General features: G+C 41.8%; 1 protein-coding gene across 3 annotated transcripts in view; it reads right to left on the reverse strand.

Moving 5' to 3' along the window:
• Positions 1-24,488, reverse strand: part of SCYL3 (SCY1 like pseudokinase 3) — a 387,880-nt gene that overhangs the window by 195,934 nt on the left and 167,458 nt on the right. For all 3 annotated transcript variants that reach the window (XM_040407295.1, XM_040407296.1, XM_040407294.1), the window contains 3 exons: positions 9,422-9,561; positions 8,748-8,935; positions 2,747-2,918 (listed from right to left, as the gene is read on the reverse strand). In XM_040407295.1, the coding sequence (XP_040263229.1) occupies positions 2,747-2,918; positions 8,748-8,935; positions 9,422-9,561 (500 nt within the window). The remainder of the gene's footprint in view (positions 1-2,746; positions 2,919-8,747; positions 8,936-9,421; positions 9,562-24,488) is intronic.

A 24,488-nucleotide genomic window follows, 5' to 3' on the forward strand; every position in this document is an offset into this window, starting at 1 on the left:
CATGGTAGCTGTCTGTCCGGGTGTCCCATAGCTGGGGCCTCTCCTTAATTAAACTCAGCAGCTTCTCCACATCCATGTTGGCAGGCTTTCCTGACAAGCCGAACTGGTTTGAGCAGGTTTCAGCACTGTGCTCTGATAAAGTTTATCAACACAAAACACATAGCTAGGTGGGCAGGTCATAGCATACGGATCCGCAAAATACGGAACACATACGGATGGTCTTTCGTATGCATTCCATATTATACGGACCCATTGACTTTAATGGAGCCGCGGAACGTGATTTACGCCCAAATATAGGACATGTTCTATTTTTCCACGGAACGGAACGACGGACATACGGCAACGGAATGCACACGGAGTACATTCCGTTATTTTTGAGAATCCATTGAAATGAATGGTTCCGTATACGGATTGTATACGGAACACAAAAAAACGGTCCGTACAGTCGCAAAAACAACGTTCGTGTGAAAGAGACCTTATTGTGTAAAACGGAAATAAATAAAAAAAAATTATACATATTCGGTATTGCAGTGTCCAAAAGAACTTGCTGTGTAAAAATATCACATGATCTAACCCCTCAGGTGGACACTGTAAAAACAATTATTTTTAAAGTGTGTCAAAAAAGCCATTTTTGTCACCTTGCATCACAAAAAGTGTAATACCAAGCGATCAAAAAGTCACATGCACTATAAAAGTACCAATCAAACCATCATCTCATACTGAAAAAAAAATGAGCCCCTACATAAGACAGTCGCCCAAAATGTAAGAAAAACTAGAGCTTTTAGAATATGCAGACAATGATTTATTATGTAAAACTGAAACAACCAACCAAAAAGTCATATTTGGTATTGTCGCGTCTGTAACAACCTGCTCTATAAAAATACCACATGATCTAACCCAGAGTTGGGTAAACTTTTTGACTCGTGGGCAACAATGGGTTCATAAATTGGAACCGGGGACCGAACCAAGAGTAGATGGATGGGGCGTTTGTGTGAATTAATATAAATTAAATTTAAATTTCGTGACATTAAAGGTTTAATTTAATTCAAGATAGAAAAGCATAAAAAGAGTTATTTTACCAAACTTTAAACTTCCAAGCCTTCTAACGTCCCCAAAAAATAAAATGGCATTCATAAAATGATCCAAACATGAAGTAGACATATGGGAAATATATAGTAAATACTATTTTTGGAGTTATTACTATTATAAAAGTAGAGAAATTGATATTTGCAACTTTTTCTAAATTTTTGGTAAATTTGGTATTTTATTTTTTTTTATAAATAAAAATGAAATCTTTTGACTCAATTTTACCACTATCATGAAGTACAATATGTGATGAGAAAACAATCTCAGAATGGCTTGGATAAGTAAAAGCGTTTTAAAGTTATTACCACATAAAGGGACATGTGAGATTTGCATAAAATGGCCTGGTCCTTAAGGTGAAAAATGGCAAGGTCCTTAAGTGGTTAGGCTACTTTCACACTTGCGGCAGGATGGATCTGACAGGCTGTTCAGTATGTCGGATCCGTCCTGCGGCTATTTCGCCGTGCCGCCGGACCGCCGCTCCATCCCCATTGACTATAATGGGGACGGTGGCGGAGCTCCGGTGCAGCACGGCGAAAGGCCGCCGGACTAAAATTACTGCATGTCAGGCTTTTTAGTCCGGCGGCTTTCGCCGTGCACCGCTGTGCTGCGCCGGCGCTCCGCCCCGTCCCCATTATAGTCAATGGGGACGGAGCGGCGGTCCGGCAGCACGGCGAAATAGCCGCAGGACGGATCCGACATGGTGAACAGCATGTCGGATCCGTCCTGCCGCAAGTGTGAAAGTACCCTAAAATACATTTTAAAATAGGAATCTGAAGTCGGCTTCGGTACTGCCGGGTATCTCGGTACCGAACCAGACTTCGGATTCCTATTATCATTTTTCCCAGCAATAAGGACACACATGAGCATGGGACCAACACGGATGCCACCAGCCGCTAAACACACATTCAATAGGCCAGCTAGTCCCACACATATAAATCTGATGACAGATGTCCTCTAATGTAGAATTACAAATGAAGTTTTTTAACTAATCGACTTCAGATCTACAGTATGATCCAAAGCTCGATTCGCTCAACCTTAGTCTGTGTGTATAAAGCGAGAGTAGAATTTTGACAATGTGCTGGGTGTATACTTTCAAAAATATATATGGATACTAGAGGTGCAAAATGTTCAAACAACACTCCCAGTAATATTTTGTGAGTGTGTGTGTGTGTGTGTGTGTGTCAATGCCAGCATCTGAGGGGTTAAATGATCAAGCTTCAAATCCTTTCAAAACATGGTCATTGCAGCCAGGGGTAAAGCCGTATTTCACAGCTGTTACCCACAGCATATATATATAGCGGTCTCAGCTTGGGAGCCCGCCCCTATTAACCCATACATGCTAATGACATACTGTTATGTCAATTTGCTTTAAGAGGGTTAATTTTATTATACAGTTTTAATGTTTTTACACCGCACCATACTCGAGAATATAGGCCAGAAGAAATGTGTTCACATGAAACGGTTGTTGATATTTTCATTCCCTTTTCAGCTATATGTATTTTGGATCCATGCTGTGAGTAGAGCACAACCAAAGATTTCTGTATAGAATTTCAGTGTGCCACACGCTGTACATGTAGGATCAATGCCACAATATCTTTTTTGCCTAGAGAGTCTTTCGGAGGTTTTTGACTAGCAACATGACAAATGCATATATAGTTACCGTCAGGAGTTGTGTCTGTATTTTTTGTAAATCCAGGGGTAGTACTTTTGAAAATCTTAACCCTTCCACCACCAACAACTACTTCTGGTCCTAGTAAACACACCAAAGCTGCCAGGCCACGAAGGGTTACAGACACTAGTAAGTCACTTGTGTCACGTAAACCAAGAAGAACCTAAAATAAACAAACACATAAAATTGGTTATTGGTTAATTTTCAAATGCTAAAGGGTGTTTAGAATGTTTACATCTTTTTATATTTTATATATTTTTATAGGTTGCAAAGGTAAATCATAGCAGGCTACAAGAGAAGCAATGTAACAAATCACATTTTAAAAATCCCATTGGCGGACTAAAAAATAAATGCAAAAAAAAATAAAAAGTGAACAAATCAAAAAAGAATAAAAAGATGTTAAAGTTCAAATCACCCTCTCAACATTCAAAAAAAAAAAAAGTTCTTTGGTATTAATGATCTTGTAGAAGGCTTGCACAGTAAAATATAAATTTTTGCAGATGACAAGGCCAATAAGATAATTGGTTGCATCAAAAGGGGCATAGATGCCCGTGATGAGAACATAGTCTTGCAACTTTAGAAATCACTAGTCAGACCACACATGCAGTACTGTGCAAGCAGCATTTTTCTGTCCGCGATGTGGTGCAGAGCAAGACGGATCTATCCTGGCACACAATGTAAGTCAATGGGGACGTATCTGTTTTCTCTGACACAATAGAAAACGGATCCGACCCCCTTGACTTTCAATGGTGTTCATGATGGATCAGTCTTGGCTATATAAGACATAATACAACCGAATCCATTCATGACGGATGCATGCGATTGTATTATGGTAACGGAAGTGTTTTTGCAGATCCATGACGGATCTGCAAAAGACGCTAATGTGAAAGTAGCCTAAGGGGCGACCTAATAACTATATATAAATATATCAGGGATCAGTACAGAGATTTCTCCCGTCATCTATTTATCCCCAGGACTGTGACTGTGACGAGGGAGCATCCACTGCATCTGGAGGAAAGAAGGTTTATGCACAAATATCGAAGAGGGTTCTTTACGGTAAGAGCAGTGAGACTATGGAACTCTCTGCTTGAGGAGATAGTGAATTCACTAAAAGAGTTCAACCTGGATGTATTTCTGGAGTGTAATAATATTACATATTATTAGTTACAAGAGATGGGTAGTTGATCCGGGAGTTATTTTAATTACCTGATTGGAGTCGGGAAGGAATTTTTTCATCTAAAATAAATAAAATTGGCTTCTACCTCACAGTTTTTTTTTTTTTGCCGAACTGGATGGACATATGTCTTTTCAGCCTTATAAACTGTTACTATGTAGTATTGCCGAGTCCCAAAATACCTGAACTATTAAAATATAAAATAATTATCACCTTCCAAAAAATCAAAATAAAAAAATCTAACAAAAAAGTGATCAAAAAGTCACATATACCCTAAAATGGTATCAATAAACACTACAGATTGGTCTGCATAAAATGAGCCATCATACAGCTTTGTAGATGTAAACAAAAAAAGTTATGGGGGTCAGAATGTGGCAATGCAAAGAAAAAATGATTTTTTTTTCAAAGTTATTTTTTTTATATGAAAACAAGAAAAACTATAAAACTATATCATCACTGTAATCATACTGACTCACCAAATGAAGTTATGATGTCAGTTTTATTGCATACGAAACCCATAAAACAATGGCAGACTTGTGTTTTTTTCCCAACTCCACTCAATTTGGAATTTTTTTTCCAGCTTCTCAATAAATTGTATGCAATATTAAATGGTGTCATTAGAAAGAACTGGTCTCGCAAAAAACAAGCCCCAATACTGCTTTGTGAAAGGAAAAATAAATACATTATAGCTCCAGGAAGTCAAGGAGTAAAAAACAAAAACAATTGCTGCATCAAGAAGGGATTAAACTAGGCACGCTGCCCGATAGGGTTGATCATAATGAGTGATATTGAGTCCAGATTGTTCATTTTTATTTTCCTACTGCTCTCTGATGCTAAACGGTCAGCGCTCAGAGCCGCTTTGAAATACATTGTCAAGAATGCCGTGCATGCGCGCAATGAGGCACATTCTCCAGTATCAATTCACAGGATTCTCCAACTATCCCTAATAGCGATAAGACGCGCTGCCCTGTAACATGTTTCGTCATTACATGGCGTCTTTAGGTGAAAAGCATCTTCATCATCATAAACTGCTGTAGGAGCACACCTCAGGATTCAGAAGGGAAGGAGCTCCATATGACTTTTGCAGCGTAGATTTAGATGAATTGGTTTACGGACACCAATTTTAGTATTGAACAGTCTCTGGGGTACCAGTACAGCTATTTTCTGACAACTGTGTGTTTTTCTCCGTCTGAGAAGTTATTTTTTGTGGGATGAGTTGCCATCATCGTTGGTTCTATTTTTGGACAGGCACAACTTTTTGATCACTGTTTTTATTGCTTTTTGGGAAGCCGGATAAAGAAATGCAACAATTCTGCCATTGCTTTTTGTGCTTTATTATTGCAGCATATGCCATGCAGGAAAAGTGACGTCATCTTAATTCTGCTGGTCAGTATGATTAGAAAGACAGCAATGGGGTCAGTTATCAAACAGGTGGAATCTGATTGCCAGTTCTACTTTACACCATTCATTGTTCAAAGGAGGTGTCACAAATGAAAGGTGGAATCTGACTGGTTGCTATGGGCAACTAAGCCATTTCTACTTTACACCAGTTTGATAAATGACCCCACAAGTTTATACATATTTTTTTCATCGCCATTTTCTAAAAGCCTTTTTTTTGTCTTATGAGAGGGCTCACTTTTTGCGGGATAAGGTGGCATTTTCAGTTGTACCATTTTGGGGTACATATGACTTTTTGATCGCTTGATATTATGCGTTTTGTAAGGTGAAATTACAGAAAAATTACTGTTCTGGCACTGTTTTTCTTTCTTTCTTTTAACAACTTACACCTGACAGGGTAGATCATATGATAGTTTTATAGAGCAGATTGTTAGGGGCACGGCAATACCGAATTTGTCTTTTTTATTTTTGTTGAGTTTTACACAGTAAAAATAATTATTTTTTTTTTAATTCTTGTTTTTGTGTTGCCATTTTTTGCGAATTTTTTTTTAGGCGATTATCTTTATGTTGGGGCTCCTTTTTTGCGGGATGAGGTGACATTTTCATTGTTTTTGGGTACAAATGACCTTTTGATCGCTTGAAAGTACACAAGTTTTTATTTTTTTTAAACCTGATTGGGAGATCAAGTGATATAGAGCCAGTCGTTGCGGACACGGCAATACCCAATATGTCCTTTTCTTTCTTTTTTTCCCTATTTTACAACTTTATTAGACATCATTATGGGAAATGGGTGCTTTTTTCACTTGAAACTTACATTTTTTTTATTATGTAAAAGTTTTTTTTTAACTTTTTATTTTTGTCCGACAATGGGAATTCAACTTTTGGGGATCTGATTCCCTCTAAAATGCATTAAAATAAATAGTAAATTGCAATGCCTCGACTGTCAGTGTAATACACTGACGGTGTGCCAATGAGACCTAGCCTGGGGGCTGGAATTCATAGGCTTCCATAGAAAGCAAGCCCCGATGCCTGTGTAGAACATTGGGCTGCTGTTCCAGCCAACGGGTGCCTATCATCGCTGCGATGGGACCCGAAGTGGTCGGAGACTTGCATATCAACAAAAGAAGCCCATATCAGGTGTTTTAAGTCTGATGTTGAACTACTAAATGGTACCTATTTCTATTGTCTAACTTTATGCAACCTACTGGTTGGCTTACTTTGCTGCAAGAGATAGGCGAATCTTAACACCTTAGATACCAGAGGTTTTTTAGTTTTTGCGTTTTCATTTTTCTTCCCTTTATCATTTTTCCATTCACATATCCATGAGGGTTTATTTTTTGCGGTACAAGTTGTACTTTCTAATGCCACCATTTAATATGGCATACAATGCAGTAGGAAGTGGAAACAAAATTTCGAATGGGGTGGAATAAAAAAATAAATAAAAAATAATTCCTCCACTGTTTTATGGGTTTTGTTTTGTCCCTACGACGTTACCTTTGCAGCAAAACTGACCTGTGCCCTTCATTCTCTGGGTCAGTATGATTACAACGATACCACATATGTATAGGTTTTTTATGTCTAAATAGTGTAAAAAATAGATTCGAATATTATGACCCCCATAACTTTTTTTTATAGTTACTGAGCTGTGTGGGGGCTCCGTTTTTGCAGGACAATCTACAGCTTTTATTTTTTTAAGAGAAGTGAGTTACGCCATTTGCCGAATGGGAAAAATATTTTTATATTTTAATAGTACGGGCACTTTTGGATGTGGTAAAGCCTATGATGTTTATATTTTTTTGTTATTTATGTCTTTATTTTTTATTCTACAGATGGGGGAGTTATTTACATTTTTATATTTTTTTTTTATTTATTTTACTTTTTTTTATACTTTTTTAATGGTTTTGTAGCTCGTATTTGAGGCCACAAGACTCACAATTTTTGTTTTATTCTGTACCATCATGTTTCTTATAGATCAGAATTGCTCCTTTCTTATGTTGGCCTGCCGCCTGCTGGCCAAAATATGAATTGCAGCTCCAATATCCTGGGTCTCTTCAGCATATTAAAAACAATTACTGGCATCCTCATTGGCCGCAGAGGATGACGGTAAAAAGCCTGGATTTTTGTGATCACGGCATCTAAAGGCTTTAATGACCGAGATTAGCATTATTGCCGATCACAGTCATTAGCTGCGGGTCTCTGCTGTTTGAAACAGTGGAGACCCACCGGCCATGGCACCTGCTGCACGCTCGAGCGGGCGCCATATTTACCCATTGCTCCTGTGCCGTACATGTATGGCGCTGTAGGGAAAGAGTTAAATAATGAGTGTCTCAATACATAATAAATGTAGTGCAAAGATGTATACAATTTTTTGGGCACATAGCCAAAATTGTAGCAGTATTTGCTTAGTGAACCTCCCCAACTTAGAGTGCATCTTCAGCAAATTTGTACCTATGCAACTGGCTGATCTGTTGCATGTGCACTTGGCAGAAGAAGGCATCTGTGTTGGCCCCATGTTCACCTGTGCCTGCACTGCTTAGAAAAAGTTTTAATATATGCAAATGTGCCTCTAGAAGTAACAGTGGCATTGCCATTACTACCAGAGGCTCTGTTCTTTCTGCAACTGCAGCACCCTCTGCACTATGATTGACTTTTGGAAAAGTGCAGAGGCTTTGGTCAATGTAGAGAGGGCAGAGCCTCTAGGTGTAACGGCAACGTTCCCATTTCTCCTAGAGGCTCATTTGCATATATTAAAACATAATTTTTCTCAGCACATATGAACATGGGACCAAAACAGATGCCTTCAGCTGCCAAGTGCACATGCAACAGGTCAGCCAGTTTCATAAGTACAAATCTGCCCAGGCATTCCTTAGAATAGGTCATAAATATTAGATTATGGGGGTCTGACACCTGACAACCCCAGCTATCAGCCATTTCGGGCAGCAGTGGCGCTGGCAGCTACATACTATGGTGTACAGAGCGGAAGCAAAAAGATAACCTAAACAGCTGAACAGCACCACACTCCTCCATGGGTTGTGCCTGGTATTGCAGATCAGCTCAGTTGGAGTCAATGGGACAGAGCCGCAATACACAACCTGTGGACAGAGGTGTACGGTTTTAGGGAGAAAGCAGCCATGTTTAACTAATCCTGGATAATCCCTTTTAACAAAAACAGTGTTCAATACATTTCATGCATAAATTTAGTTCACAATGGTGAACTCCAAACAACAACTGCACTTCCTGCTGACAGAATTAAAGATGTCTGTAATAACTTTACAATTTAAAAGAAATGTATTATTTTAATTTAAAAATGGAAAAATAAAGTACCAATTTGTTATACAAATGTTTATAACAAAAACTTACATTACATAAAATAATGAAACATAATTAAAGAAAAGATATCATTATAAATAACATACTTACTTGTGGAAGGATAATGTCTTTTAGTTCTTTTAATGTGAAGAGCTCTCCATATGCATCTATATGGGTCAGCAAAACCACCCGAACATGTTCTTCATGTACCTCAAACATTTTCATCAATACTGGGATGACTTTGGCCTGAAAGAGAGCTGGGGACAGAAGGCAACCCTCACGGTTTCTCCCCATAATATCTATAGTCAAATGAAAGGTAAAAACAGGTATAAAATATTTTGTACACATGCATGCATAGATGACAACATTTGTGACTTATGCACTGGTGGATACTATAAACTAATACAAGTTGTGTAGCTATTGTGGGTGCAGAGGAAGCAGCCATATATGGGACCTTAGTGTCTTTTTTACCAAATTAGGGCATGTTCACATGAAATTTTCATGTAGATTTCAGGAGAAAAATCACAGTGAAATCTTGTCAGAAACTCTGTACCATTAATGTTAATAGGAAATCTGCATGATAGTTCACATGGTCACAGATTTTATCCCCTTTGCAAAAATAATAATAATAATAATAATAATAATAATAATAATAATAAATAAGTCAAAAATGACATGGCAATTCTTGAATACAAGCTACTCCATTAAACTACATAAACATGTGGATCCATGACATATCATATTTGGGAAATGAAATTTACTAACAACAAAGTTGGAAAAGTTACCTCTTTTAGGCCTGAGAAGATGAGGCAAGAAACTTTTTACTGCCATAGGCTCAGCAAATACAAATTGATTTAGAAGAAGAGGAACCAATCTTGAGGAGATGAGCTCTTCTGGCAAAGAAGATACTCTGTCCAATAGAGTGCTAGACAAGAACAAAGCTTTAGGCATCAGCTTACCCGGATAAAAATGTGTGTTTAAAAAAGAGAAAAGACCATTAACAAGAACTCTTTAAAATCTTTTTGGAAAATTAACATCTTTTGGCAATTATATCTTTTAGTGGTCAGTAAGGCTGTGGGGCTACCACAGACTCTGGCATGTGGGCACACATGGTGTGGCCAAAGATGACAACAATGCAACGCTACATTGCATCTAAGAAAGCAAATGAGGTGCTGTTGCAACCTGCAAGTAATAAGGAATTAATACAACCGTGCTATATTTTTTTTGACATGTCAGAAGAGATGTAGCATTACGTTGCTATGATCTTTAGCCGCATGACATGTGTCATGGGCCATGTAGCCTCTACCTAAAAGTAAAAGCTTCCCAGATTGTCCAAATGCATACATTACACACAATCACAGCCAAAAAAATGCTGCCAGTAACTTAGTGCAAACAGTGGAGTCATGTCTCAATGTATAAAATAAAAGGTTATGTGCACTTCTGAAAACATTATTAACTGCTCAAAAGCTTCTTACTAGAGGTGAGTGAATCTGTTGAAATTCCGTTTGGGGTCAGATTCACTGAATTTTTGAAAAAGTTTTGATTCAAGTTTGAAACTATCTGAATTATTTGAGACAGAGAGAAACGATTTTGCTTCTCTAAGTTTCTGTACAATACATATGAATTGTCTGGGGGAGGGGGGGGGGGTACTCTTTTTCAATAGGAAAAGTGCTTAGTATGTGTAGCACGTGTGCAAAGTTATTGTAGGCCAGGCAATGCCCCTCTGGGTTTTTGGAAAAGATATTCAGATAAAAGACAAAAAATATTCAGACAAAAGACAAAAAAAGACAAAAAATACATTTTTTGTCATCTACCATCACAAAGAGTGCAACACCAAGCAATCAAAAAGGTTAAAGCCCCCCAAAATAGTACCACTCAAACAGTCACCTCATCCCGCAAAAAATGAGATCCTATCTAAGACAATTGTCCAAAAAAGAAAAAAGCTATGGCTCCCTATCGAGACACTAATGCATAATTTTTTTGTTTCAAAAATGCTATTATTGTGTAAAACTTAAATACCGTATATGCCGGCGTATAAGATGACTGGGCGTTATAAGACGACCCCCAACTTTTCCAGTTAAAATATAGAGTTTGGGGTATACTCGCAGTATAAGACTACCCCTCCAACGCCATTTACTTTGGCATTAAGATCTGTAGGTAATTGTTGTGCAATTTTCGTCTTTTGCCTCAGTACCATATTATGCCTTTCCAAGAATCTAGTACACCAGGATACAGTGGCCTTAAATCTGTTGCTGTAATCTGGGTTATTTTTTGGCCCACTGAAGTGCAAACAAACTTATTTTATTATGTGTCACTACATAACCGTTTTGGCGATGCTCATTCAACATGTCTGCTACATGTTTTTCGAGTTCTGGCCAATGTGGGGTGCCTCTTCTTAATGCACACTTACCCCTTGGCATACTCTTTAATGCTTTTTCATTTGCTTTCCAGTCCCGAACCATCTTTTCTGTTACTCCATATTGTCTTGCAGCAGTGCAGTTATTATGTTCCCTGGTATAGTTTACAACTTTAAGTTTGAAACTGGCTTCATATTTCTTTCTTCTTGCTGGTAGAGCCATGATGGGGTCTTGACTGTTAGCCATTTGTATACTGTACTGTGTATACTGGTGCTGTACTGTATGAACCAGTAGAGATACTGGTGCTGTACTGTATGTACAGATACTGGTGCTGTACTATATGCACAGATACTGGTGCTCTACTGTATTTACCACCAGATGTATCTGCTCCCCAGATAGACTCTGTTTTTTCACCACAGATAAGATGCAAACCAAACTTCATTAGAGATCCGCCGTTCCAACATTAGAATTGGCTGAAGTGCAGATGCTCCTGCTTCCCCCTGCCTTCCCTCAGAATCGCCAATCCAAACCAGTATACAACAACCAGCCAATCACGGCAAGCGATGTACCGGTATTTTCTGTGCACACTGCATACAAAGCCTGCTTGGATTGGGTGGGTCAGCTCTCCCTGCCTGCCGAGCCCTCCCTGTCTTCAAGACGATCTGAGCGGTAGTGCGCAATGTGATACTGCCGGCACGAGAAAAGCACTGAGAGCAGGGAGAGGGGGCTGCTTCAGGAGCGGCTGGCCGGGATGCAGCTAACGGTGGCTCAGCTAGAGGGTGCCTGTCCCTGAAGCTGGAGAAGGACAGCTTCTCCAGTCCGGCTGGGAAGTAAGTTTCAGCATGCCGTATACCGACATATAAGACAACACCCGGCGTATAAGACGACCCCCGACTTTTAAAGAGATTTTCATGTGTTAAAAAGTAGTCTTATACGCAGGAATATACAGTAAATAAGAAACCGTATACATATTGCAAATTGCCACGTCCGTAACGACCTGCTATATAAAAATATCACATGACATAACCCCTTAGGTAAACTGCATAAAAAGAAATAAAAACTGTGCCAAGATTACCAATTGTTTGGTCACCTTGTCCCAAAATGTGTAATAATGAATGATCAAAAAATCATATGTACCGGAAAATTGTACCAATAAAAGAGTCAACTCTTCCTGCAAAAAACAAGCCCCTGCACAAGACGAATGTGAATGTATTTATGTGTATGTATTTAAAGCTGCATGTGAACCTTTCACTGTTAAAGGGTCCACTCACACATCCGTATGTGTTTTGCGGATCCGCAAAACATGGGCACCGGCAATGTGTGCACATCACCGGAACTATAGTAGAATATGCCTAATTTTGTCCGCAATTGATGACAAGAATTGGACATGTTCTATTTTTTTCTGGGACGGAAATTGCGGACCCGGAAATCGCATTCTCAGGATCCGGGATGCACATCATGCGGCCCCATAGAAATGAATGGGTCCACAATTCCGTTTCCGCAAAATGCGGAACAGAATTACTGACATGTGAATGGACCCAAATACTGTTTTTACCTGAGGAAGGGAAGTATTCCCCGAAATGCGTTGTGTGAAGTGTTTCTGAAAAAATAATAAAGAAACATTTGATGAAGACTGCTGCAAACTTCTGATTGGTTTGTTCGCCTTGTGCCGAAGGATGACTATCTATTTCTGCATAGTAACTCTCCGTGAGGTTTCAGGCACTCTCATCAAGGAGACCTACATCCATGGCTGCACACCGACCTTTTTAGGGAATTGAAACTATTCCTATCACGTCTACAATAGCTTTGTGCCTATCACTTGCACACCCTCAAAGTTGAGCTTCCGTTTGGAGTATTCATTTTTTTTACTTGTGCCAACGGTATTCACCCTATGGTGAGCCTTTCTTTGTTTATCTAGTAAACAACGCCTGTTGAACACATATCCTTATCTGGTATATCCAAATTAGTGAGCTGCACATAGGAATCGTTTATACCGCAACTCAGGATGAATTATGTTCAAAATCGCCCTGGTGCAGCAAGAGCATCTCATCAATCAATACGTTCAAACTACATTGTACAGACTCTCCAAGTAAGGAACTACCAAACAAATCAGAGTATGAATGTATAGATGAGAAATTATTACTTTCACTATTTCAAACTCTGGAGAAACACATGCTGGATGAAATCCAGCATCAGCTTGATGCCATGTTTCTGGAGAACTATTTCCAAGAAGGCCTGGTTCCAAGGTGCTTTAGTCTACAAAAATTCATATGAGGAAGATCTGACTTTTTGCAAAGATTGGGACAATTATCTCCTGGACTGCTCTAGAGCTCTAATGAGTAAACTAGTAAATAAAAGGAGGGACATTTGCTCAGAACTTAGGGCCCATATTGCTGAGTGTTACAACCAATTGATTTGCTATGAGGAACACCCTGCCTATATCAGATTTGACTGTATGATCATGTCCCGATTTGACTGTATGATCATGTCCAGATTTGACTGTATGATCATGTCACTTACGAAAAAGACATTCTGAGTAAAAAGGTAAATAAACTCACTAGGGACAGGATTGATTTAAACACCGATAATATAAAATTTTGCCTTAAAAAAGGCTGCCCCCCGAAACAAAAGTAACACAATCTATACCTGAATCTTCACGCCGTGACAATCCCACAATAGGATACCACAAAACTCATCCTATCCTCCCCGAACCAGGGACCTATCTTTTACAATAGCCAAAAACAAAATGATAATCGTAACAACAAGCAACAAGATTGATCCACCCATCCTCGGCCCCCCCTATTCATTACACACCTTCAAGGCCAAACCTCTTCTGCAGGAAAAAACAGTACAGATGACTCAGCCAATAGGTATTCCCTCCACGCCTGGTACTACTGATACACTATTCTTCACCCCACAAGCCGTTCTGCTTAACTGCCCCCATCAAAAACCCAAAGAGATTCAAATATTCAATTTATCCTCTCATAAACTTACCTTGGAAGAGTCTTCTCTTCTATCCAAGGGTCTATCATTCTGCCCCTCTATCAACACTAGTGGCTTTGACCTGTTTTTGTATCTCCATAATTTCACTAGAAAACTGACTTTGAAAAGACATTTTGAAGACACAAAAAGAAGAAAATACCCTAATTTCGACTAATATGGTTCCCAACCCTCTCTCTTTCCCATATGTACACACGGGTCTAAAACCACCTTCAAATTACTACCCAGTACAACACAAAGAGAACTTAATTGATACTTTTTACAATGAGGCGATGGATGAATTCCGTAGCATCAATGAGAAAAATATCCCTAGGGTAATGTGAATAGAAAAGAAGGGGCAGCAATCAAAAAACTCCAGGACAACACTAATATTGTAATCCGTAATGCCGACAATGGAGGGGGTATTATAAGACAGAGTAGATTATATTAGAGAAGCACCCGTATTCTATCCAATATGGAATACTATCTACCCCTAAAATCTAACCGATCAAACAATATTAATCTGAACTTAAAACGCTATAGAATCTGCTTCCCATATCTTGGATAAAAAGAAAACAATTAATTCTAATACCAGATCGGCAATAGCCTTGTTTTATCCTTTACCAAAAATTCATAAAGATAGCAAAACCCTCCGGGCCGACCAATTATTTCAGGCATTTCTTCACTCACCTGTAATTTGTCTCAGTATGTGGATGTCCTTCTACAGAAATATGTGGTGGAGTTACCCTCTTATTTAAGAGATTATACATGTTTGATACAATCTGTGAAAGACATTGGATGGAAGGACACATACCGTTGGGTCACTAGACATTACAGCCTTGTATTCCAATATTTCTCATGAGCTAGGTATTGAATGTGTGAAATTGTACTGTGAAAAAGACTTAAAAATACCAGATGAACAAAGATCCTTTATTCTAGAATGCAGTCGATTTATTCTGACACAATGTATTTCTCTTTGAAGACATGTTTTATTTACAAAGGCGGGGCACTGCTATGGGGACGAAATTTGCACCGAGCTTTGCAAATTTATTCATGGGGCGCTTTGAGGATCAGTGTATCTACAGATCCAGATATTGGACAAATGATAGTGTCTTTTACTGGAGATACATTGATGACCTGATATTTATCTGGAATGGTGATGATGCTTCTATTACCTCCTTTATGGAGGATCCTAATAAGACTGGTTTGGGCATAAAACTGTCAGGGACATTCGACACGAACAAAATTTAATAATTGGACCTCGAACTGGGTTCCGTAGGAAAAAGAATAATGACTCAAACCTTTTTTTAAAAAGTGGATAGCAACAGTTATCTAGATTTTTCCAGTACTCACTATAAAAAATGAAAAGTAAATATCCCTTTTTGCCAATTTAAAAGAATTAAGCGCAATCGTACTTTGAATAGTGACTTTATGTCCCAAAGCGAGACCATTCGGAATAGATTCCTACAAAAAGGATACCCTCCGATGGTCATAGAGGCCGCTTACAAAAAAGCCAATGAATTATCCCAAAAAGGATTGCCTTACCAAAATTAAAACCAAAAATGAAAATCCAGATACAAATAAGAGATGTTATAATATGAGCTTTATTACAACATATGGTGATAATCTGTCATGGCCTTTGCTGTGTGCGCCTTGACACTTGTGCCATTTTTGTGGTTGCCGGTGGCAACGTGTTGCTGTTATGGCATGTCTTGGCTTTGGCTGTGTGCGTAGTCACACGGTTGCCACGCATGCTGTTGCCGGTGGCAACGTGGTGGCTGGTGTGTGCACTTCCCCTTTAAGTTGTAGCCTTCCCCTGTCTGGTGCTGTAAGGGTTAACCCCCCTGATTGGGTGTGGTCACTAGGTGCTTCTTATACCTGTGGCCTTTGGCCAGGAGTCAGTTGTACTCCAGCCTTGGTGTGTGCTGGAGTTATGCTCCTTGTCTGGATGTTCCATCTTCCTGTGTGAGGGCCACCTAGTGGGACATCGATGTTTCCAGCGATGTCTTCCTTATGTCTCCTCCATTTTCCCTACCTTACCTGTGGTTATGTTTGGTGTGGGTATATGTTCAGTTGTGGTTGTTCGTCTAGTAGTTGTTCTGTGTCTGGTCAGTGTTTGGTGTATTATTCTGTCCGGCATGGATGCTAGATGTTCCCGTGTTTGTCTGTCGTGGCCTCAAGAAGGCGGTCTCATGGTTTCCCGGAGGGGTGAACCAAATGTCAAGTCTGTGAGCTGTAGCTGGAGTGCTGGTTCCTGTGTGTCAGTACATACTGCATTTGTTTGGTGTTTGGATTGCAGTATGTTTTTATGGGTTCCAGTTTACCTTGGTGTGGTCTTCTGTTGTGCCGTCCAGCAGGGGGGATCTGTGGGTGGCACTTATGGGGGATCTGTGGGTGGCACTTATGGGGGATCTGTGGGTGGCACTTATGGGGGATCTGTGGGTGACACTTATGGGGGATCTGTGGGTGACACTTATGGGGGATCTGTGGGTGACACTTATGGGGGATCTGTGGGTGACACTTATGGGGGATCTGTGGGTGACACTTATGGGGATCTGTGGGTGACACTTATGGGGGATCTGTGGGTGACACTTATGGGGGATCTGTGGGTGGCTCTTGTTGGGGATCTGTGGGTGGCTCTTGTTGGGGGTCTCTGGATGGCACTGTTATGGGGATCTGTGTATGACACTGTTATGGGGGGGAATCTGTGGATGACACATATATAGCATCTTATGCTATGTGTCATCCACAGATCCCCTCCATAACAGTGTCCCTGTAGTGAATGACCCTCAATACAGGGGGTGGGGGTCGCATCTGCTTTTATGACAGCGGGGCCCGTGCAGTGACTGTATTCTACTACACGGGCCCCGCTCACTGTATAATTGTATCTGTATTCTGTAATAGTTAATTATGTATATACCGGTAATCGCATAATCAGCACTACTTACAACTACAAGCGCTCGGTAGGTAGCAGAGAGGAGGGAGGAGGCAGGCTGGGAGGACAGGCGCTGGCAGAGTGAGTCACTACGTCATGCGCCCACGCCGCCTGCTTCATTCATAAAGTGGGCGCGCAGGCGCGTGACTTAGTTAGTGACGCGCCGCCCGCCCGGCCTGCCTCCTCCCTGCTACCTACCAAGCGCTTGTAGTTGTAAGTAGCACTGATTATGCGATTACCGGTATATACATAATTAACTATTACAGAATACAGATACGATTATACAGTGAGCGGGGCCCGTGTAGTAGAATATAGTCACTGCACGGGCCCCGCTGTCATTATAAATGCAGATGCCAGCCCCCAGCCCCTCCTCCCCACAGCTGATACACCCGCCGCGCGGCATCGCGGCGGGTGTATCATTGAAAATACGGCAAAATCAGCAGCATTCGCCCCATAAGACGCACTGCTATTTTCCCCCCACTTTTGGGGGGAAAAAAGTGCGTCTTATAGGGCGAAAAATACGGTACTCTGACCTCTGGTTCGGTTATGATATCATGTTTGACCAGGTAGCTAAGAAAAGACCTCTTTATTTTTCTGTACAAATACCTTTGTCTCTTGGGTTTGAGATCCTGTCTGCAATCTTTACCTCTGGTATCTCAGTGCTACATCACGTTAGCTGCTAACAACACCTCTCGGTCCTTCCAGGGTTTGATTAGGTTCACATGATAAATTTGGTAGGGCTTACGTCCACCTTCTCGCTAATTTCATAAGGCCCTTGCCATTAAGCCAAAAATGTACTTTCTACAGTGGGAACAAGGACTAGTACCCTATCACCAGGGTTAAAGTTTCTTACTTTAGCAGACCTGTTGTAAACCTGGGACTGACTCTCCTGAGCTTGCAGCAAGTGTTCTTTTACAATGGGTATTACTTTCTCAATCCTTTCCTGCATTTGGGCAATGTGTTCAATTACTCTTTTGTAGGGTGTAGTCTCACTCTGCCAGGTCTCTTTGGCAACATCCCAAAGACCCCTATGGTGTCGACCATACACTAGCTCGAAGGGAGAAAATCCTGTAGATGCTTGAGGTACCTCCTGTACAGCAAACATAAGATACGGTAAAAGACAATCCCAGTCTTTCCCATCCTGGGCCACCACTTTTCTGAGCATCCCTGTTAAGGTTTTACTGAACCTCTCTACTAGCCCATCTGCTTGTGGATGATAAACTGAGGTACGTAAGAGAGTTATTTTTAATAGTTTACACAACTCCTTTGTAACCTTTGACATAAAGGGCGTCCCCTTGTCAGTGAGTACTTCTTTAGGTATGCCCACTCTGGTAAACATCTGAAACAACTCCTTTGCTATAGCCTTTGCAGAAGTTTTCCTTAAAGGTATTGCTTCAGTATAGCGGGTAGCACAATCAAGGACAACCAAAATGTATTGGTGACCTTTAGCAGACTTAACAAGAGTTCCCACCAAATCAATTGCAATCCTCTCTAAGGGAGTGTCAATAATCAATAGTGGCACTCACGGACTCCTAAAGGTCGCTACAGGGTTGTGTAACTGACACTCTGGGCAGGAATCACAGTATTCTTTTATCTCTCTATGTACCCCTGGCCAATAAAACCGCTGCAAAATACGGTCTTTGGTTTCTTCATAAGCCAAGTGCCCCCCTAGCACATGTGAATGGGCTAGATCCATCACCTTTTAGCAATACGACTTTGGGACCACAAGTTGCTCCACAACTTGTCTATTTAGCTTATTGACTCTATACAAGAGTTCATTTTCTAATGAAAAATGTGGAAATATTTTTTCTACCCCAGGTTCTTGAGACACCCCATTGATTACTTTCACACTTTTCCGTGCATGGGTTAATGTACGGTCCCTAAGATGAGCTGTCCCAAAGTTATCACTGTAGACTGGCAAGCCAAGAAGACTCATTTCAGTGACATCATCAGTATCACCTGCAAGCACTGGTAAGGGAAAACTATCAGTTTTACTCAGTCACCCCTACAGCTTGCACATGTTACGGTTCAGCCAGTGGGATAGGTTCTACAGCAGATACACTTAAACACTTTTTAAGCATATTCCACATTTGCCAAAATACAGGAAAATCACACCCCACAATGACATTATGCATCAGACTGTAAACGACCCCCACTTCATGAGTTACTTTTCCGCATGCAGTTTCAAAAGACACTACAGCAGTGGGGTCGTTTTTTGTATCCCGATGTATCCAGATGACCCCCATCTGTCTCTTTTGCAACTTTCTAGGGTCCACCAGGTTGGTATGCACAAGAGTCACTAGGCTACCAGAGTCCAACAGAGCTTTAATGGAGTGTCCTTGAAACACCAAACTGCAATTTTTTCGCTCTGTATCTTGTGTCAGCAAGTAGCAGGGGTGGATTGGCCATAGACCTTACACGGAAATTTCCCAGTGGGCCGATGCCCAGGGGCCGCCTGGGCCCTCCTCATGGCTGCCCAGTGGAAGTTTTTGGGGATGTATTTTGTGCTGCTAGAAGCAGTATTTTGTGATGGACTGTGGTATTTGGCTCTGTTGGGGTGGTATAATGTGCCATAGTATGGTATTGCTGGCCCTGCCTTCCATCAATTTGGACCAGACTACAAATCGGAGGGCCACTTTTAGTATTTTTTCCAGGGCCACTTTAAGTTCCCAGTCGGCCCCTGCAGAGTAGGCGGGTCTCGCAAACAATGATTTTCTCCACCCACTGTCACACTCCATAGGCTCATCAACCAGAGGACAATTGGTAGCCATGTGGCCCAGTCCTTGACAACGCCAGCAAACTATGTTTTTGACAGTCAAAGGCTGTTTAGGGCTAACTGGCTTTAGAGGCCTGGCTAACATTTCTGTCCCAGTTCCAACTTTATGGCCCTCCTTTGCCCCCTTCAGATTAGAAACAGTCTTACCGAGATCAGTAGTCTTCTGGCTCTTTGGGGCCGGCCGAGTAGGAGAGAGGTCTTGGAAATACTACTCAGTGTTCAGATACCGCTCCACTAGGGGCGACCAGCTGTTCTGCATCCCTGAATTCTGCTTGTCCCACACAGTGTTGTATCCGCACTCAAAGAGCACAAACAAATCGGTCCAGGACCACTCTTTCAACAACCTGAGCAGTTGTAGAGACCTCCTGCTGCAGCCACTTTTTAGCCAGGTGGAAAAGGTCATACATTTGCAACCAGGCTGGTTTATGGTCACAGTGTAGGTGGAGGCGAGAAACACCAGAATGACAACAGAAGGAAAATGACCAGGAACTAGGCCTCAAGGCTAGGGAAAGGGAAATGGTGACCACCTAAGGAAACTCTAAACCTAGCACTGACTACTGTCAGTATGAATAGACCCTAGAGGTGGAAATATTCATACACTTAGGCCCTAGTAACCCTGAAAAGCCCTAGGATTAGTGACAGGGTCTGAGACTACTGGTTCCTTCCCAGATGAACGAACCAGCGTCTCCCTGAGGCCTAGTAAACAACAAGCAAATGGGAGCAACAAAATGCCAAGATAAGTACACTTATCTTCAATAGAAAATGGATGAGCAGGAACTCCGAAGAGGACCACACACCAGCTCTTCCAACTCCAGGCAGAGAATATCAACCCCATGGTATGAAGTGTGAGTCCAGACTAAATAGAGGAGCAGTAATGACCACAAGCTACACCTGAGACAAGAGGTGTGGTCATTACCACCAACAACAACACTGCAACAAGTGAAAACAGATAGGCTGTCAGATAACCTAACGTGCAGCCAGTCTCTCAGATCTTGTAACCTCTGTCACTGGAGGGACAGTGACATTTCTCCATTTGGAAAGTCCAGTTATGCACCCGCTGGGCTCTGACTGCAGATGTTACACCTAAGCGAGTGAGAATTTCTTCTTTTAGTTTGTGGTATTGTCTGGCATTCTGCACACTTAAATCAAAGTAGGCTTTCTGCGGCTCACCACTGAGGAATGGAGCAAGGGTAGACGCCCACTGTTCTTCTTGAAGTTTCTCTCTTTCAGCGGTTCTTTCAAAAATGGTGAGGTATGTCCTATTTGGTAATTTTTTAAAGGGAAGCTTGCACTCTCCTACCAGCAGAGATGGATTCCTCCCGGACTTGGAGCCTTTCAGCCAGCATCTTTATCTGCTCCACCAGACTTATTAACCGATGGCTGTTCTCCGAAAACAGCTTGTGTAGTCTCTATGAGCAACCGATTAGTTTCTTGCTGGTTAGCATTCGTCTCCTGCTGATTTGCATCTGTATTTTGAAGCTGAATTTTAGCCTGCATCAGCTGTTTAACAACTTCCTCCATATCTGTTTGGTTTTGCAAGAACAGCAGACTTAACCCAGGACATAAAACTTGCTGGATTTTTGTGCCAACGCAGCCTCCATCATATGTAACGAGATTAGCTCATGAGATCACTGTCTCCTGGGATAGACAGGCGCTGTTGGCACACAAAACACAGTGCAGTCCAAGCAAGTATGGTGAAACTGGCCTCAGCCAGTTTTATTCGCCTTTTGCAGACAAAAGTATTGAACAAAACAGTACAAAATAAAAGAAAACCCTGGCCGTCTGGCCGCTATCTCTAGACATCAAGCAGTTCCTAACTAAATAACACTGAGCCTTGCAACAAAAACAAAACACACAGTTGCTGTGTTACTCAGATCAGAGCTTTCCCAGGAGCAGAGGCCCCCAGCTAGTGTGCTGTCTGCTCTTTTATAGCACACCCAGCTTTTCAAGTGATTATCCACAGTTAAGGCTACTTTCACACTAGCGTCGGGGCTCCCACAAGCGGCCCCGAACGCATCCGTCCAGCTACCAATGCATTCTGAGTGGATGCGGATCCGCTCAGAATGCATCAGTCTGGCAGCGTTCAGCCTCCGCTCCGCAGGCGGACACCTGAACGCTGCTTGCAGCGTTCAGGTGTCCGCCTGGCCGCGCGGAGGCAAACGGATCCGTCCAGACTTACAATGTAAGTCAATGGGGACGGATCCGTTTGAAGTTGACCAATATGGCTCAATTTTCAAACGGATCCGTCCCCCATTGACTTTCAATGTAAAGTCTGGACGGATCCGTCTAAACTACTTTCACACTTAGAATTTTTTTTAAACTATAATGCAGTCGGATCCGTTCTGAACGGATCCAAACGTCTGCATTATAGGAGCGGATCCGTCTGTGCAGACACCAGACGGACCCGCTCTGAACGCTAGTGTGAAAGTAGCCTTACACAAATACATGGAGTGGCTAATTGGAGCAAGGACCCAGCCAATTCTCCATGCTCCAAGCAGCCAGGGCCTTCTAACTAGGTTTTTGATAAAACTCTTACAAACAGAAAACATACCGTATTTTTCGCCCCATAAGACGCACTTCCCCCCCCCCCCCCCCCCAAAAGCGAATGCTTCCATTTTACATCGCAGCCTGCGATGTATGAGCCGGGAGAGAGGAGGGGCTGGAGTCCGGAACTAGGGGCGGTGCCCGGTGCAGTCACTGTACTCTTACACCAAGCCCCACCGCTCACCGCTCACCGCAGTATTTATAAACATTAATCCTTATCCTGTTAAGTTTAACTAACTCTGCGCTCTCCCCTGTTTCCCTGTATCCGTACAGCACTTACGAACAAGCTTCCATAGCAGGCAGAGCGGACGGCAGCAGTAATGTCACCCACTGACGTTGAGCGCCTGCTCCTCCCACTTTATGAATGAAGCAGGCGGAGCAGACGCGCGACGTCAGTGAGTGACTTTACTGCTGCTGTCCAATCTGCCTGCTATGGAAGCTTGTTTCGTAAGTGCTGTACTGATACAGGGGAACAGGGGAGAGCGCAGCTTTAGTTAAACTTATTAACAGGATAAGGATTAATGTTTATAGATACTGCGATGAGCAGCGGGTCGGTGTATTGGGAGACACTTATGAGGGGGATCTGTGGATGACATAGCAGTGTCATCCACAGATCCCCCCCCCCCCCCCCCAATAACAATGCCATCCCCAGATCCCCCACCCCATAGCAGTACCATCCACAGATGCCTCATAACAGTGCCATCCACAGATCCCCCATAAACAGTGCCATTCACAGGTCCCCCACATGACAGTGCGTCATCCATAGATCCCCCAAAATAGTGTCATGCACAGACCACCATTAATTCAAAACCCACCAAAAGCACACCTTTTGTTTAAAAATATTTTTTTTCTTATTTTCCTCCTCAAAAACCTAGGTGCGTCTTATAGGCCGATGCATCTTCTAGGGCGAAAAATACGGTAGTTTTCCTCGCTGTTTCAACTCCCTGGCTGCTATTTAGAATTTGTAAGACAGGAACCTAGGTGAAATGTAGACTCCTAACACTTTCCCCCTGGTCCTGTTACAAAGGTTATGCACATGGGAAGGGGAAATGCTCATCACCAGTACATACTAAATGGTAAAACTGGCATGGAAAAGGTCTTAAAAGGGGTTTTCTGGGATTTTAACATTGATGAACTATCTTCAGGAGCCAATCCTGGTTTTGGCTCACAATCACTGATAGAAATCACTGACCAAAACACTGACATGTGAATGAGGCTTAAGAAAGAGAAAAATGGAGTGACTTACAGATTCAGAGATTAGGGGGCACATTTCTTAAGACTGGCATTTTTGACACTGGTCTTAATAAAGGCCTACAGCTCGCGGTAGTTCCAGTGCCTTTTCTAAATGTAAGACAGTTTCCGAGCTGTCTTACATTTAGACCATTTTCTACGCTTAAGGCTACTTTCACATTAGAGTTTTTCTTTTCCGGCATAGAGTTCCGTCACAGGGGCTCTATACCGGAAAAGAACTGATCAGGCATATCCCCATGCATTCTGAATGGAGAGAAATACGTTTAGGATGCATCAGGATGTCTTCAGTTCAGTCATTTTGACTGATCAGGCAAAAGAGAAAACATGCTACGGTTTTATCTCCGGCGAAAAAAACGAAAAACTTGCCTGAATGCTGGATCCGGCTTTCAAAATACCGGAATGCCGAATCCGTCCTTGCTTGATGACACCGGAAAAACGGATCCGGTATTGCAATGCATTTTTCAGACTGATCAGGCATTTTTCAGACTGTTTATGATCCTGATCAGTCTGAAAAATGCCTGATCAGTCAGAAAAAAATGACATGCGTTTGGATACAGTTTGCCTGATCAGGCAGGCAGTTCAGGCAATGTAACTGCCTGCCGGAATCAAACAACGCAAGTGTGAAAATACCCTAAAACAGGCGTATAAAATTATGAATGTCCCCTTTCCCGCCACACCCACAATTTTAGAACTGGCGATAGAAGGGTGAAGGCGCAGATAGTGTTGCACTGCCTTCTGTGCCTGAAATACACCTAGGCGTATTTTAACTTAGTAAACACAGATGCAGTGGGGCCATTACTGTTTATATTAACAAAAGCAGAGCAGAAGAGTGAGGCTTTCTGTCGAACATAATGTGCAGACCCAACTGTCATCTAAACTGGCTCTTCTTAAAGCAATCAATAGAGCGGTCCTCTCTATAGGACAATACTTGAATTAATTATATTAGCAACATCAGAAGTGCATGCTGGCTCACGTCTGTGGGTATGGCAGACTTCGCACCAAAATCTTAC

The sequence above is a fragment of the Bufo bufo genome, chromosome 9, assembly GCF_905171765.1.
Source record: "Bufo bufo chromosome 9, aBufBuf1.1, whole genome shotgun sequence".
Classification (NCBI taxonomy): Eukaryota; Metazoa; Chordata; class Amphibia; order Anura; family Bufonidae; genus Bufo; species Bufo bufo.